General features: G+C 41.8%; 4 protein-coding genes and 1 long non-coding RNA gene across 6 annotated transcripts; 3 read left to right on the top strand and 2 right to left on the bottom strand.

Moving 5' to 3' along the window:
• Positions 1-99: 99 nt before the first annotated feature.
• mafbb (v-maf avian musculoaponeurotic fibrosarcoma oncogene homolog Bb) lies at positions 100-2,641 on the bottom strand. The gene has a single exon (XM_040003295.1). It carries the CDS (start codon positions 2,300-2,302, stop codon positions 1,337-1,339), a length of 966 nt encoding a protein of 321 aa, XP_039859229.1. The 5' UTR covers positions 2,303-2,641; the 3' UTR covers positions 100-1,336.
• A 1,952-nt stretch (positions 2,642-4,593) lies between these two features.
• On the top strand, positions 4,594-7,059 carry si:dkeyp-97e7.9 (DEP domain-containing mTOR-interacting protein). Its single transcript, XM_040003292.1, has 9 exons — positions 4,594-4,784; positions 4,894-5,072; positions 5,210-5,333; positions 5,484-5,662; positions 5,814-6,023; positions 6,144-6,278; positions 6,403-6,473; positions 6,679-6,783; positions 6,914-7,059. Exons 1-9 carry the CDS (start codon positions 4,645-4,647, stop codon positions 7,037-7,039), a joined length of 1,269 nt encoding a protein of 422 aa, XP_039859226.1. The 5' UTR covers positions 4,594-4,644; the 3' UTR covers positions 7,040-7,059.
• On the bottom strand, positions 6,173-8,028 carry LOC120715977. The gene is made up of 3 exons (XR_005691783.1): positions 7,907-8,028; positions 6,959-7,091; positions 6,173-6,269 (listed from the first exon to the last, which is right to left on the bottom strand). It is a non-coding gene; the product is annotated as an uncharacterized LOC120715977 (long non-coding RNA).
• On the top strand, positions 7,332-11,654 carry adnpa (activity-dependent neuroprotector homeobox a). Its single transcript, XM_040003290.1, has 4 exons — positions 7,332-7,686; positions 8,123-8,236; positions 8,884-8,976; positions 9,103-11,654. Exons 2-4 carry the CDS (start codon positions 8,129-8,131, stop codon positions 11,434-11,436), a joined length of 2,535 nt encoding a protein of 844 aa, XP_039859224.1. The 5' UTR covers positions 7,332-7,686; positions 8,123-8,128; the 3' UTR covers positions 11,437-11,654.
• A 575-nt stretch (positions 11,655-12,229) lies between these two features.
• LOC120715975 (bcl-2-like protein 1) lies at positions 12,230-14,855 on the top strand. 2 transcript variants are annotated; one of them, XM_040003297.1, is made up of 3 exons: positions 12,230-12,349; positions 12,903-13,477; positions 13,579-14,855. In XM_040003297.1, the coding sequence occupies exons 2-3, from the start codon at positions 12,926-12,928 to the stop codon at positions 13,705-13,707; spliced, it is 681 nt and encodes a 226-aa protein (XP_039859231.1). In that variant the 5' UTR covers positions 12,230-12,349; positions 12,903-12,925; the 3' UTR covers positions 13,708-14,855. The 2 variants fall into 2 exon arrangements, with proteins under 2 accessions (XP_039859231.1, XP_039859230.1); XM_040003296.1 differs by having other exon boundaries at positions 12,308-12,445.
• The last annotated feature ends 269 nt before the right edge of the window (positions 14,856-15,124 follow it).

The following is a 15,124-nucleotide window of genomic DNA, read 5'->3' as shown; positions in this document are numbered from 1 at the left end:
GATTTAAATTTAAAACAAAACAAAACACCAAGTTGTTGAAGCTGGCCAAGAGAGCGCGGAGCAGTGTGCCGTGGTTGTTGTTTCTCTTTTCCTCTGTTAATGAATGCAGAGGTGTTTGTCCGAGGAAGAGAGGAGAAGGGAAGCCTGATTTCCACTCCATTTTATCTGTGCCCCACAGCCCCGGCTAGTTAGCTCCCTGCGCTTTCACATGCTGGGGTCCCACAGGAAGCAGTACTCCATGATGGGCAAAGGTCAGGGAACGAGAGAAAGCCACTCCTCATTTCATCCGCCGAAACTAACTAATACACTTTTGTTCTTATTTGTTTTTTGGAAGAATAAGAAAATAGGAATATTATGATGAGGAAAGTGAACTTTGCTCTAATTTAGATTTTTGTTTATGTGCTTATAGTCTTTCAGTTGCAAATGAACCAAATTACTTTCATATTTATACACACTATGCACTAGCTGAAATACTGTGATACCCTTATTTTATGTAGCATGTACAAATAGTAGACTTTGGTTTTTTTTTCTAGTATTTATCTTCTTTTTTTTTTTCTTTTTTGCTTTTATGTTGTGTATATGATTATTAATGTGTTTGGATGTCTCCAAAAGCTACAGCAAGCCACGATGACAAATGTGCAAGTGGAAGTAAATGTTTCACGCGGGTAAAACATTTACTCGTGAGAAGATGAGACACGATTTTAAAATGTCACAATAGGTTTATTGATCCATAGTAGATGAATTTTAAAAAAAAACCCAACAAACAAACATTGTAGATGAAAAAAAAATGAAAATCTGCATAATTATTTGCATAACTGTGTATTACATTGAAAAGAAAAGCAAATAAGGAACACATCTGTCCAGCAGAATCAGCTTCATAAAAACAATAGACGTGTGATTTCTAACATTAGATGCTTTCTATTTAAAGAAAGGATGAACACGAAATATAATCCTGGCTACAAAAAGCAAAGCAAAGCAAAATCACCAAAATGAGGATCAAACAATAAGTGAAGCAAAACAATATGGTTGCATAATTATTCAAAGCAAATATCCTCTGATTTCAAGTACTTCCTCTGAGACAAAATACAGATATGCCTGTATAAAATAAAGACATCTCATACATGTCCTGCATGCATGCTTATTCGCAAATTTCCATTCATTACTTGTTGCCTAGTTGCATCTATTACAATAAGTTGAGTCGTGTCCTTTATGCCCGAGATTTTTTTTAAACTTGATAAATCCGTGGAGTTATTTGGTAAGGAGCAAGGCGACCAGGTGGCCAACATGCCACCCCTCATACATGGAAAAGATTCAGTTCTGCAGAAAATCTACAAACTCACATTAAATACTCTGGTGAGGATGGGTTGTCGCTGGTAGACCCTGTTTCGTGGTAACAGTTTGCACCGGACAGTTTTTCACATTTAAGTTTATATGCGTCCCTCTCGCGGATCAGCCTGTTGAGTTCATGTTTCAGCTGCTCGACCTGCGACAGCAGGTTCGTCTTCTCGTGCTCCAGAATGTGTTTCTGTTGCACGCGCTTGTAGCGGCAGGACTGCGCGTAACCCCTGTTTTTCAGGGTCCGGCGTTTCTGCTTCAGACGCATCACCTCGTCCTTGCTTAGGCCTCTGAGAAGCCGATTGAGCTCTCTGACTGACATGGACACCAGCTGATCGTCTGAGAAGTGCATCTCGGCGTTGGATCGCCTGTCGTGGCGGTTGTGTTGCTGCTGGAGATGGTGGTGCGCACCGAGGACCTGCTGGGCCTCCGGCGACTCAGGGGATGCGCACCCCATGTCATCTTTGAGATATGGGTCTTGGCAGTGGCTGTTGGGCATACCTTGCATGTCCGAGTGACCCGGAAGACCCGGGTAGTGCTGGACAGGCTCGTTTAGGTGGCCGTAGCCATCGTAATCAGCCGGGAAAGGTGGCGGATTGTGGCCGTGGGGCGCAGATGGGTGTCCCTGCTGCGCTGTGGCTCCGATGAGGGCCTCCATCGCGTCTTCGGGTGTCAGGCCAAAAGCCTGAGGGTACATTTGCTGAGGATAACCCCCGTTGTTGGGTATCCAGAACTGGCTGTTTTCGACGTTGTTTCTGTGGTCGTTAGGATTGAGATTTGGCGATGAAGGCACAGAGTTGCAAGGTGTGCTGCCAGGAGTGGAGGAGACGGAGTCTGGTCTATGGAAAGAGCGATCCAGCCCCTGCATCGTCTCCTTCTTCACGCCGAACTTCATCAAGTCATAGTCGCTGACGAAATCCATGGGTGGTTTCTGCAGTCCCAAGTGTGAATGCGCCTCAGTCGTCATGGTAAATGGAAAGCCGGTCTCTTTAAAGAGCTCCAAATGTCCACTGATATTTCATGCAGCCAGTGAAATCACAGTCACTTGTAAAAAAACCAAAAAAAAAAAAAAACCAAAACAGCCCAAAAAAACAAAACCCGAATAATAAAAAAAAAAATTAAAAATGAAGTATTTCCAAACTTTCGATCACAAAGGGGGAAAACACCACTCGTGAAAAAAAAAAAATCACAGCAAAAAACAGGAGAGCGCCTTTTTAAACTTTACGCTGAATTGCGACGTCGCACCGCGCAGCTTGTTTGGCTTTAGGAACTTAAAAGTCCGGTGATGCCAACAGACTGGACGCAACTCTGCCTTTTCAGGAGAAGCGCACTTTCTTCATAAAGCTGCATTGTGTGATGTCACGGCTTTCAGACTACACCTCCACCCTGCTCTCCAATGAAAAAGGGAAGATTTGCATAAAAGCTTCTACGAGCGAGTCCACACGATCTGTTCGTGATTGTCACTTGACCAAAGCCCATAAAGGTCTGCTCAGAGGCGCAAACTCCATTCTGTAGTGTCTTTTGTGTTTAATTTCTTTATTTTTATTGTTTTATCCGCCCTCTATTTCGCATATTGCCAATTCACCCCACAGGAAAAATTATGCACCAAAGTGAATTAGAGCCATGAGAACAAAAAAACAAAAACCCATAAAAACAAAACATAATCGTCTGAACGATAAGGATATGATTTCAAGGATTTTGAATAAATATATGGCAATGAATTTGTCTATTAAAAACTAATATTGGTTGTGAACTATAATAGAACCATACATTTATTTTCCATCAGTCACAATTTGCTGCAAATTGGTTTGTGGTAATTTAGGAATTTATGGTTATTTATATGTCATTATTCATTAAGAAAACAACAACTACAGGATGCTGTTAGAAAATTCATTTGACCCTACTGTGATTGCTGTGCTCCTTGGTTGGTACCCAGGTGAATACTGATATCTTGTGGCCAATGGCCTACACTGCAGTGGCTTTCATAGGGATATGGTATATTCACTGCTTTGTTGCTTTTCCTGTTATTAGATTTAAATTGTGAAGCTCACATTTTAATGTACAAATATATATTTGTTCAGTCTTCACCGCTTATTTCTTAAGGCCAAATACATTTTAGATGCATAAAACAATGGTACTGCTACTTTAAAATATATACATATATATTTTCCATTTTAATTAACCAAACTACATCTTTAGGGAATATGACTGTATTACAGACGCAAAGCCTCATCACAAAGAAGTTCCTGAGGGATCCCACCAGAAGCCAGCAGCTCAGCAGCAGCTCTGACATAACAGATACCAGGCTAACCAGAGTTAAAGCACAAACGCACAGGATATCGAAGGGTTAAGTAATGTTCCTGCCCTGAGCTGACCCTCTCAGGCAGCGCTTACTCCAATGATAGTGAATGCTTTACTGACAAGAAAAAAAAGACTCAAGCCAAAACCAATAGAAATTGCTGCCTGAGAACGGCCAGGCATTGTTTCAGCGAGTTCGACTTGCTGGGAAGAGAGGAAGAGAGGAGACAGTGTGACTGAGCAAAAATTTCTCAGGGACACATAACAGGATTCACACCAGAAGACCGGGGTGATGCTTTGTGGTATAGCTTGTGCTAATGATAGGATGCTCACAGCCTAAGTGCACGTCACAAGCTGGCACTACGGTTCTTTTGCCATAACAAGCATGTATCAAAACAGTCAAGTCAAAGAAAAAGCAGAATTTCTAGGCACTGCAACATCAAGTTTACACTTCAACACAATATCATAGCCCTAGAAACTCCACTTTATCTGTATCTGAGAACACATATTTTGATGCATACATTGATATTGACCTGAATCTTCAAAAACAGCTGTTTTATTTGAGATGAAGGCTAGGCTATATACCAACATACGAAGCGTGTTTTTCTAGTTTCCTGTTTTGTGAGATAACTGTAAGGTGACCTCTAAAAGAACGATGTTGCCCAAGAAACTGTAACTTATATATGTATTTTTCAGTTTTATGTTACCAGTATTTCAGGAATGACACACTAAAACAAAAACAACAACACAATTTGATTTCAGTTATAGAAAACACAACCTAGGTGGACACATCAAGCATCACTCAAGCAAACAGCCCCGTGTTTCTCTGAAAATAATTTAAATTCAAGTACTTTAGAATTGGAGCAGGATGTTTTACCTAAACACCCAAATGAAAAACTAATATCTGTAGCACTGAATGAAACAAAACAGAAAAAAAAAAACGTCTTTGTCATTTCTGTATACACAACATTGCTCCCACATGACAATGGGGTTCTGTGTGTTTCGGTAAACATGACGGCCATTTCTAAAAGTCAGATTCACTCATTCTTGTGTCCAGTTATAAGAAGCATGGAGCGAACGAGCAGCATTAGGTTAAAGGCCATGGCCAGGCAACACAAGGCTGAAGTCATGATCGCAGGAGAACAGCTCAGGTAAGACGAAACAGATTCGCTGACGATGTCGGCAAATTCTACTCTGCAGGTCAGGTAGATGACTGATGTCAGTTTTAAGGCTCACGGCTGATTTAAACGCCACTTTAAGGCTCAGACTTCATGATGGAAAACTGATTAAGGATCGACGCTACCACTTTCGCACCTACCCTAACTGCTTTGTGGCACACGAGCTTATAGACTGGCTTGTGAGCCACAAGGAAGCTGCAGATCGAGCAACAGCTGCCAGCCTCATGCAGCACCTCATGGACCATGACATTTTACACCACGGTAAGAAGGAAGCACCAGCAAGAGCTTCAACTAAAGAAGCTCTCCCTTCTTTAGCTGAAATTAATTCCTCTTCTTTACCTGAAGCTAAGTCCTCATGTTGCTTTCACGACTTATATTTAAAACTGCCTTTCTCTCAGTCTGTGACAAGAGGGCAGAATTCAAGGATGCCAAACTGCTGTACCGTTTCCGCAAGGATGATGGCACATTTCCCTTTAACACAGAGGTGAAAATCTTCATGCGAGGACAACAACTATATGAGCAGTAAGAGCTGGTCTGTTTGTGCTTCAAGTTTTCTGGTCTGAGACAGATCAGCTTAATCTTAGAATTGAAAGACCTCAATAAAGGTGTATCTCATCCAGGTTTTTCCTCCACTGCATGCTATTTTAAATCTGATTCTGTTTTCTCTTATAGACTTGTAGCAGACAAGAACTCCATTCTGCAGCTGAGAGAGGAGCATAGTGTTACTTATAAGCGCTCCTTTCCTGGCTGCCAGTTGATTGACTATCTCATTCAGAATGGAGAGGCAGATAGCCGGCGACAGGGACTGGAGTTGTGCCGTGCATTGCAGGAGCATGGCATCATTCAGCACGGTGAGGGGAGTTTTCATTTGCCCTTTGATGTACAGCTGTCAGCGGTGGGCTTGCCATCTGGGACTCTTGCAATCAAAAGTAAAAATACACACTGCATAGATACCATTTATACTAAGACTGCTGCTTTTTGCTCTCTCCCCAACTCCCGCAGTGGGAAAAAAGCATGATTTCTTTGACAGTGGGCTACTCTACCAGTTCTGCATCAATTTCCGCCGGCGTCGGCGCCTGTCTGAGCTGTTAACTGAAAATGAGCAGGTTAATGATGAGGCTGTGATGGCATCAACACAAGAGGACAACAATTCTGAGAGTCCCTTTCTTCTACACAGAAACTCATCCAAGGAATGCAACCGTGCATTCAGTGGTAATTAATTAATTAATTACTGAGTAAACATGAAATAAAAGGAAACTCTTGCAATTTTCACAACATGCACCTTGTTTTTTTTTTTTAATGAATTCTGACGTCGCCACTAATATCTAATAGTGAGCTCAAACAAAGACTCCAAACAGATTACCGGTGGTCGTCGAAGTAGCTTGAGTTCCCTTCAGTTTCACTCTGCTGGATTTCCACCTCTTCAGCTGTTGTCACACTCAGCAGTACGATGCAATCCTAAATCAGGCGAGTGTTTTGTTATTTATATTCAACTGTTAAATGTTTCATAGTATCATCAAAGTTTAAATATTACTGTAATGAGGCTTGTTTGTGAAAGCACGTAGACATAATCTTTTAATTGGTTTCACAGTCCTTAAAAGAAAAGTTACTTGTGAAGAATTATTGGAACCTGGTGCACCCTTTATCAAGAAAGTGTTGACGGTGAGTTATGAAAATTATACGTATAAATTATTACTTAGATTTCTGATTGGATTTATTAGCACCAATTTAGCATACCTGAGCAACAGTCCCCTAAAGGCTAAAAGTCAAAAAGTCAAAACAAGCTTAACACATTAATAAAGTTGTGTTTTTTCTTCTTCTTCTTAGATTAAAGTCTAAGGTGTATTTTATCTGATTGAGATTGCAGGTGATAGGAGACGCCCTGGGCTGGGGCTTTGTTGTCAGAGGCATGGCTCCTTGTTATATGCAGGCTGTTGACCCTGGAAGCCCTGCAGCAGCTGCTGGAGTTAAGGTTAAATAGCTGAAACAAACTGAAAAAGATACTTATCTTGGATTTTATAAACTGATCTCCAAGATACAGATATAATCCATAACCTTTAAAAATATATATATATTTTATGTATTTCTTTCTTTCTTTTTAGGTGCGGCAGTTTGTGTGCCAGGTAAATGGACAGTGTGTTCTTTACCTGGACTACAGGACAGTAACCAGACTGGTGATGACAGGACCTCGCACTGTTGTACTGGAAGTTATGGAACCACTGGAATGACAGTAGCTATATTATCAAAGTCTGGCTCTCTCTTTGAGTAGAAATACTGCATCTGCAAAAAAATATAAAATAATAATAATAAAAAAAATCAGCAATTACGTTTGATATGTGCTCATTTTGGGGGGAACTTAAAAAAATGCACTTGTTAAACTGTTTATCTGACTTGCATCATGGAAAGTGTTCTAAACTGCCTAGATTTTTTTCATGAATTTGAGGGGGGAAATCGGCACAATCAGGTCAGTCAATCCAGCCCAGCGACTTCCGTCTTTTTGTAGTCGCCATTTTGGTTTGAGAGTTGATCAACGCGTTAGCCAGCAAGCTGGCCTGACCTCCGGTGCAAGAAAATCAGAGAACTGGAGGAGTATAGGTGGCCCTGGAGGTTCCCATTTTCGACGTGTACTATTTTCATGAGCTGTGCACAATTCTACCGCTGTGTTTTGTCACTCGTCCCCCAGCTAGCAGCTCTGCGGTGCAGATGAACGAGCTAACTAGATAGCTTGGCTAGCTAACTGTGGAGCTGCTGAGCACCGGCGTTGAGGGGAGCATCACCGCCAATCTGCATGTCCCGCCAGCCCCTCTGTTTTTTATTTTAGCCATTAATGTCGTGAGATAACCCCTGTAAAGTTACTCTTCTGGCTTATTGCAAGGTGAGTAAAACTTTAAATATCGTCAATGAAAGTGGAAAGAAAGCAGCTATGCAACGCTAGTGTTTGTGCTCAGTAGGTATTGCTAAATCTGGCTAACACTGTAACGCTAGCCCACAAAGCTAACACGTATTGTAAAACTGTAATTCCCGAAAGCTCTGTGCATAGTGAACAATAGAAGCCGTGGACCTGTTCTGTTGTTAGGCTTTCTGATCAAACCCACCACTCAATCAGAAACAAGGTTGTAGTGAAGCGTCACCATAGAAACAGTGCCGGACCCTTGAAGCTCTGAAACGCACAATGCCATCATAATAAACACGCTGTACTAGAGGGAGACACGTGCTGAAAGGGCGTGTTGTCTCTTAGTGAGTCCGGATAATGTGATACAGGTTATAAATGTACCTGAGGTTATAATGAAGAATTCATATCTGTCTGCCAGGAGATAATGTATCAGCTCCCGGTGAACAATCTTACAAGAATCAGGAGAGCCAGGAAACAAGTGAAAAAAGCACTCGGTGACATTGGACTTGAGTTCTGCAAGGAAGCAGCAGAGGTGAGCAAGTGTGTTTTGAGCTGCATGTGATGGATAAGAACTTTGAATAACATAAAGGTAGCATTGATGGACCAAAAACCACTCACTTGTCCAAAGATGGTTTTCAGTAAGGTGTAAGTGTGTTTGTTTTAAACCAACGTGACAATTTTAAGGCAGTTTTGATTGCCACCTAATCATCGGTGGACGTAATAAGAATAACAAATTTGTTCTCTCTCTCTCTATACATATGTGTGTGTGTGTGTGTGTGTGTGTGTTTAGAAACAGCCTCATCAAGCTTTAAAATGACAGACTCCAAAGGTGTGGATACATTTCCACAGCTTTGCCTAGTGTAGTTTGCAGAGAATGAATTTGCAGTCTAATCCCTAACCTCTTTGTGTTTGCCTTTCACAAATACACTCACTAGTGCTCTGGCTTGACAAAGGGAAATTCAGTACCAGTCCCCATAAGAATAAAGGGGGGAAAAAATCAGAAACATATTACCCTTTGTCAAACCCAAACAAAAAAGGGGGATTAGAGGGGACACATACAAATTTAAAACCAAGATGTGCGACACAGACTTGCATATACAAATACTATACAGACATGGTAACAATGTTAAAAACTTATTTCCATTGGAGTTGGTCTTTAATATTTTCAATTTTTTGCAGGAGTTCAAAGAGTTTTGCCCTAATGAGCAGTTTGTGAAGGGCACGCTTTGCCTTGATATCTGCGCCTGGGATCCATCATACTCTAAAACACAAGTAAGATTTTATCCTGTCTGAAAGACTTGCTCACATTATCATGCACTAATGTGCATATTTTTCTTAATGCAAAGTTTTTGTTGTTGTTTTTTTTGATCATTTTTTTTACATTTTTTTTTTTTTTAGGAATACAGATCAAAGCCATTTTGCTGCACAGAGTGTCCATTTTCTTCCAAATTCTACTCAGGCTACAAGAATCACTTCCGTAATGTGCACAGGAAACTCTTGGACAGTAAAATCCTGCTCAACTGTCCATACTGCACGTTTACTGCAAGCAAGAGAACTTTGGAGACGCATGTTAAAATATTCCACATACCCAATTCAACTCGGCACAATTATGGAAGCTCACAGGGAGCTGCGCTGGGGAAAGCTTATCTTGATAGATACAAACAGGGAAACTGTGTGGAGAAAGCAATGTATTTCTGCAAAAAATGCACATTTCGGGACACGCTATACAATGTGGTGAGAAGGCACATCTACAGGGAACATTTTCAGCATATTGTCTCACCATATCTTGGTATGGTTTCTGAGTCATCTGTGAAAAATGGTGCTAGTTCTGTTGTTGGCAACAACATCCTCTGTAAAAGATGCCAGTTTACCACTCGTACCTATGAGGCTCTGGTCCAGCATGTTATTGAGTACCATGAGCGCATTGGTGCCCAAGTAACAACCATGATTGGACATGCTAACATTATCGTCTCCAAGCCTCAGCCTTTACCAGTCATGTCACAGAAGCCTCCTCTAGTTGTCAGTAGACCTCAAACACTTAGACCTGAACCAAATGCACAGCAAGTAATTGGCTATTTAAAGCCAGTAGGCCCGGTTATTAAAAGTCAGTCTCCCATTATAGCCAGTCAGGTGCGTGCCACGGTTCCAGTACAGAGGAACAGTACAGCAGTTGAAAATGCTGGTACTGGTGTAAACACAGCCCAAACACAGAAGTGGAAGATATGTACAGTTTGCAATGAGCTTTTTCCTGAAAACTTATACAGTGCTCATTTTGAGAATGCACACAAGGCGAAAAAAGTGTGGGCGCTTGCCAAGTACATCATGAAAATCCACAACTTTACCAGCAAATGTTTGCTTTGTAACCGCTACCTGCCCAGTGATACACTGCTAAATCACATGCTAATCCATGGCTTAACCTGTCCACAGTGTCACTCTGCTTTCCACAATGTTGAGAAAATTATGGAGCATACAGCTCAGGCACACCCTGAGGAGTTTATTGGACCCCCTGGTGCATCGCCTCTAACCTTTGACCTCACCATTAAACAAGAGAAGTCCAGTAATGTACAGCTTGCTGTTCTTACTTTTAACATGAAGGAACCCATCAATGGTCAAGATCAGTCGACGCCTGTTCAGAATAGTCTTCCACATCTTGTCAAACTACCTGATCCTAGAGGGACCGATAAGAAAAGTGAACATCTTGCAGGAAGTATCCCTTCACTAATGCAAACAAGTGAGATTGGGAAGACTGTGTGTCCGCTGTGTTTCACCATTCTCAAAGGGCCTATCTCCGATGCTTTGGCCATGCATCTGAGAGAACGGCATCAAGTCCTTCAAACAATACATCCAGTTGAGAAAAAGATGACGTACAAGTGCATTCATTGCTTAGGGGTGTACACCAGCAACATGGTGGCTTCCACAATTACGTTGCATCTTGTGCAGTGCAGGGCTGTTGGTAGGAACCAAGCAACCCAAAACTTTAAACCTGGCTTGACACTTAACTCCTCTGGGGCTGGCTATCTTAAGAGGCAGCCATCAACACAGGCTATGTCTAACTCCAAGAGGATAAAGCTGGCCAAGGATGCTAAGACGACTTCCACCATCTTTGGAAAGAAGGCTGAATCTGATGGGCTTGCTCTGGATCCTAGAAGCTATGAACACAAGACTTATGAGGCCAGGAAAAATTTCCTGACTGCCTACTTCAACCGGCGACCGTACCTTTCTTCTTCTGAAGAGGACAAGCTGTCGGCGAGTCTGTGGCTGTGGAAATCCGACATCGCTACACACTTTGCAACCAAGCAAAGCACGTGTGTGAGAAACTGCAAGACCAAGAAGGTGTCGGTGCTGCTCGGCTTTGACATGCAAGCTCTAAAGAAAGTTAAGCATAACTTGAATTTTGAGGAAAGCAAAATTGTTGGTACCTCTGCTAAGAAGGCCGTAGGCATCAGTTGTCGTACTCCAAAGACGGACCAAAACAAACACAGTGAGACACTAAATTGTACCTTAAAACTTAGTACGTGCACAGAGACTATTTCCATAGACTCTGACAGTGAAACAAACACAGATGACAGACCCACTGAGAATGGAGATATCGATGTAAATGCGCACGAGAGTTTCCAATCCAAGGAACCATTAAACATGACTGAAGAAACAAAACCTGCAGATAATGCTTCTAGAGAGACGGAGATTTCTTTGCAAGATGGGAATGCAAGCCTTGCAGTGTGCCTTGGTTGAGTAGTAAAGGGGTGTATTAAAACAAAGATGACTCAACAAACAGTTACAAATAGTAGACCAGAATGTGTGGGTCATTAAATCAGCAGCTGATTTTTTTTTTCTGAACAGTGTTGAAACGAAATAAACAGCATTATGTAGGTAGTGTTGTGTATATATTTTTAGCCATTGCTCTTTGTTAGTTTCTTCATGCACATCTGTATCACTCACTGGTTTGCTGTCACACCATATAAGAAATATGTAAACTGAACTATTTGCATATTTTCCCCCAACTGTGACAAAGAACTGCACCATACTGTCATTTAACATTTAGAAAATGTAGGATATGTTAATTCCTTATGGACACATTTTAATAAAGGTGTTTGATTAATAAGAAAGTTTATTGGTGCTCTTTCTGTGCTATTAAGCTTTTGGACCAGGTGAAATTAGCTGCTTAAAGGTATTTCTGCAGAAAATGTTTTTTTTTTTTTTTAACTTAATAACAGTTTCTAAGAGTGAGAGCACAGGTATGTATATAAATGTAAGGCATTTTGGGCAACCAGAAGTCGCACTTTCTCTTCCATGATAGCGTTAGGGCATACTGTTTTTTTTCTAACATGACACATTTGTTTATAAGTTGCCCAGTGCTCCAAAATGAGAAGACTTTACAATAAGAGGCCCCTATTCATTAAACACGAACATTTAACTCGCCAGGTAAAGTGCCACTCCGTATAATTTACTGAGTGTCAGTGTCACAACAGATGCAGCTGCATGTTTTTAAATGAAATTTCAGCGACTTCCTAATTTCCGGAATGTCTCCTTATTTGATTGGTCGCTTTGTATGAGTGGGTGGGACTTCTGGCTGCTGCTACCGTACAACTGTCCAACCGCCAGCGTGCATCGCTACCCAGGCCACAAAGTATGACGCTTCAGAAAGGTGCGTTTATCTGGAGTATTCGCAGCAGTAGTTTTTAAAACTTCATAGCTGCTTTCTCAAACGGAGAACAAGGTTTTAGCAGCTCTAGGTATAATGGTGAGTGGAGGCGCCGCATGTTCACGGCTTAAATAGAATTTTTAGTTGTTTATTGATTTAGTTTTTTTCTAATTTTGCTGCGTTTCATGCGGAGTGTGTGGCAGCTGGTTAGCACGTGAAGCTAAAACTGGTAGAATCCAAGCGTGCGACTTCCTAGCTGGAGCTGTCAGCGATGGTTAGCTGGCATTCAGAGGCTCTGGTATAGAAGTGATGCTGGTGAACAGTTCAGGGCTAAGCTTGAAAAACTACTAGTTAGCTGCGGTTAGCTCGCATAAAACGTTATTTTCCAAATTTCTGCCACAGTTGCAGTTGTTTCCTCATACATAAGTTTACCTTTTTTACAATTGGTGAAGAGTAAAGACTATGATCAATAGAGATGGATGCTAAAACACAGTTGCACGAGTTGCTAAATTTTTAAAAGAATGAAGCTAACTGCAATATCCGTCTGTGCTTCCAGATGACCACTCCAAGTGAAGCCTAATGTGCCAGATGATACACTGGTATGACTGGCAGGAGAGATCGTGGCATTTGATTAGCCTGGCCCTGCAGAGGAGGTCCAGAGTGGAGATGCAGTGCAGGAACCGAGAGCTGGTGGAGTTCTTTATAAGCTATAAACTGTCTCAGAAGAATCACCTAACTTCCCTTCTGAGGCCAACCAATGTGGGCCAAAGGACTGAGAGAGACCTGGCCAAATCCCTGCCTGCGTACAATGGCATAGAGGCTTTAAAATCAGCTCTTCTAGACTCAGGGGAGCAGTTTGGTTTTCTGTTCACACAGTCTTTTAGGGACGTTGCTTCGCACCTCAACATCACGCCAGACACAGCCCAGCGATGCTTCGAGAGTGTGATGGAGGAGTTGTTCAGGGATGGAATCAATTGGGGGCGTATAATTGGTCTGTTTGTCTTTGGTTCTGCAATGTGTCTGGACTGTATTGACAGCAATATGAGTGAGCTGGTACCCGACATTGCAGACTGGATGACTGCGTATCTAGATGATCACATTAGTCTGTGGATCCAACGAAATGGAGGATGGGTAAGTCAGCAGGGGATGAAGTTGACATGAGGTGTGCAACTTTTGTGCTTTTAAAGGGGGGGGAAAGTCATTTAAAACACTGTCTAATCTTCTTTTTCCAGGACCGCTTTACAGAGATATTTGGGAAAGGGATGTCTACAAGGAGCTCTGGGGAGTCTCTGAAGAGATGGCTATTTGTTGGAGTGGCATTAGTAACAGGGCTGCTGGTTGGCATGCTCATGACAGATTAACAGTGAAGGTGCTACTTCTCTGCCGTCACTGAACACCCTGTGGAATGCTAAACCGAGGGAGGGAAGCGGTTAATGTTTACATGGAAGCCCAGTCCACATGTGCAGTGACCATAGTGGGTGGGCAAAGTCATTCTGTGAGAGCCTTCATAATGTGTAACTTGGTGAGCTGTTGCAGACCACCTGCTCGCCTTGCTTTGACCAATGTGTTTTTATTTTATTTTTAAACGCACAACAGTTTAGTAGCTGACGTGCCCGTTCAGAGGGCAAATGCTTTAAATGAACCTAATAAAAAGGCAGTGAAAGTGATTCAGCTAGTCTAAGCTCTCTCTCTCTCTTTTTATCCTGTATTATTCAGGGAACAACGTGTATGACTGAGACTCTATGTTGTATTCCCCCCTTTAATGTGTAATTCTCAGTTTCTTTTGACTGTTCTTGAGTTTTTAAGTCTGTTTTGAAAAGTTTTGCTGAGTAAACTGTATGGAGTGCAGAGGCTATCCAAAAAATCAAATCTATGCTCTAGCAGAGGCCTGTGAGTTCTCTAGGACACACCAACTTCCTCCAACAGTCCAGAGACATGCATGTAAAATTAACTTTTTCCATCTCTCACTAGTATCTAAAATTATCCATGTGCAACAGGCTACATATCCATGATTGTATTCAGTGTTTTTTGGCTGTTCCTCTAAGGGATCAGATTGGATTATCTGCTGCCATTTTGCTCTACTCCTAGCACCGTCTTGTCACATCAACCCCATGCAAGTCCCCTTCACTACATCTGTGGTCTGCCTCTTTTCCTCTGCTTGGCAGCTCCATATTAACCATACTTTGTTCACCAAGTCCACTATCTCCCCCCCCCCTTTGCACACATCCAAACCCTCTCAGCCTTGTTTCTCCAACTTTGCCTTCAAACTGAGCTGTCACTGTGACATTAACTTCTCCAGCTCTGCCACTTCCACCTTGTTCTTGTTCTCGTGTCAGTGCCACCGTCTATAAACCATACATCGTAGCAGTGCTCGCTACTGTCTTGTAAACCTCCCCTTTCACTTGTGCTGCTATTGTTCTGCCACAAATCAAATGAAGTGACTCCATATGAAGTATCTTAAAAGCTGGAATTAAATGAGATGTATTCTTTTACACAATGTGCATTAAAATCTTCTTGAAAATATAAAATCCACATGTCTTTGTCACCATATCAACATGTACACAAAGCTATATACCAAGGTCTGATATACATGCAAGGAAGATATTCTGCTAATGCTTCTGGGCAGTTATTGAGTCAGTGGGTGCTCCACACCAACTGTGCATGGAATAAAAATAGGGCAACAAGAATAAATAACAGACAAGAGGAGTATATACAAAACGGGAGGAAGGCACACATTAAAAAGACACATTAGAGGGCGGGTTGCAAAGTCCTTGGAAG

This window comes from Simochromis diagramma, unplaced genomic scaffold (genome assembly GCF_900408965.1).
Source record: "Simochromis diagramma unplaced genomic scaffold, fSimDia1.1 OVJJ01000646.1, whole genome shotgun sequence".
NCBI lineage: Eukaryota > Metazoa > Chordata > Actinopteri > Cichliformes > Cichlidae > Simochromis > Simochromis diagramma.
This window is presented reverse-complemented; position numbering and strand designations above follow the sequence as displayed.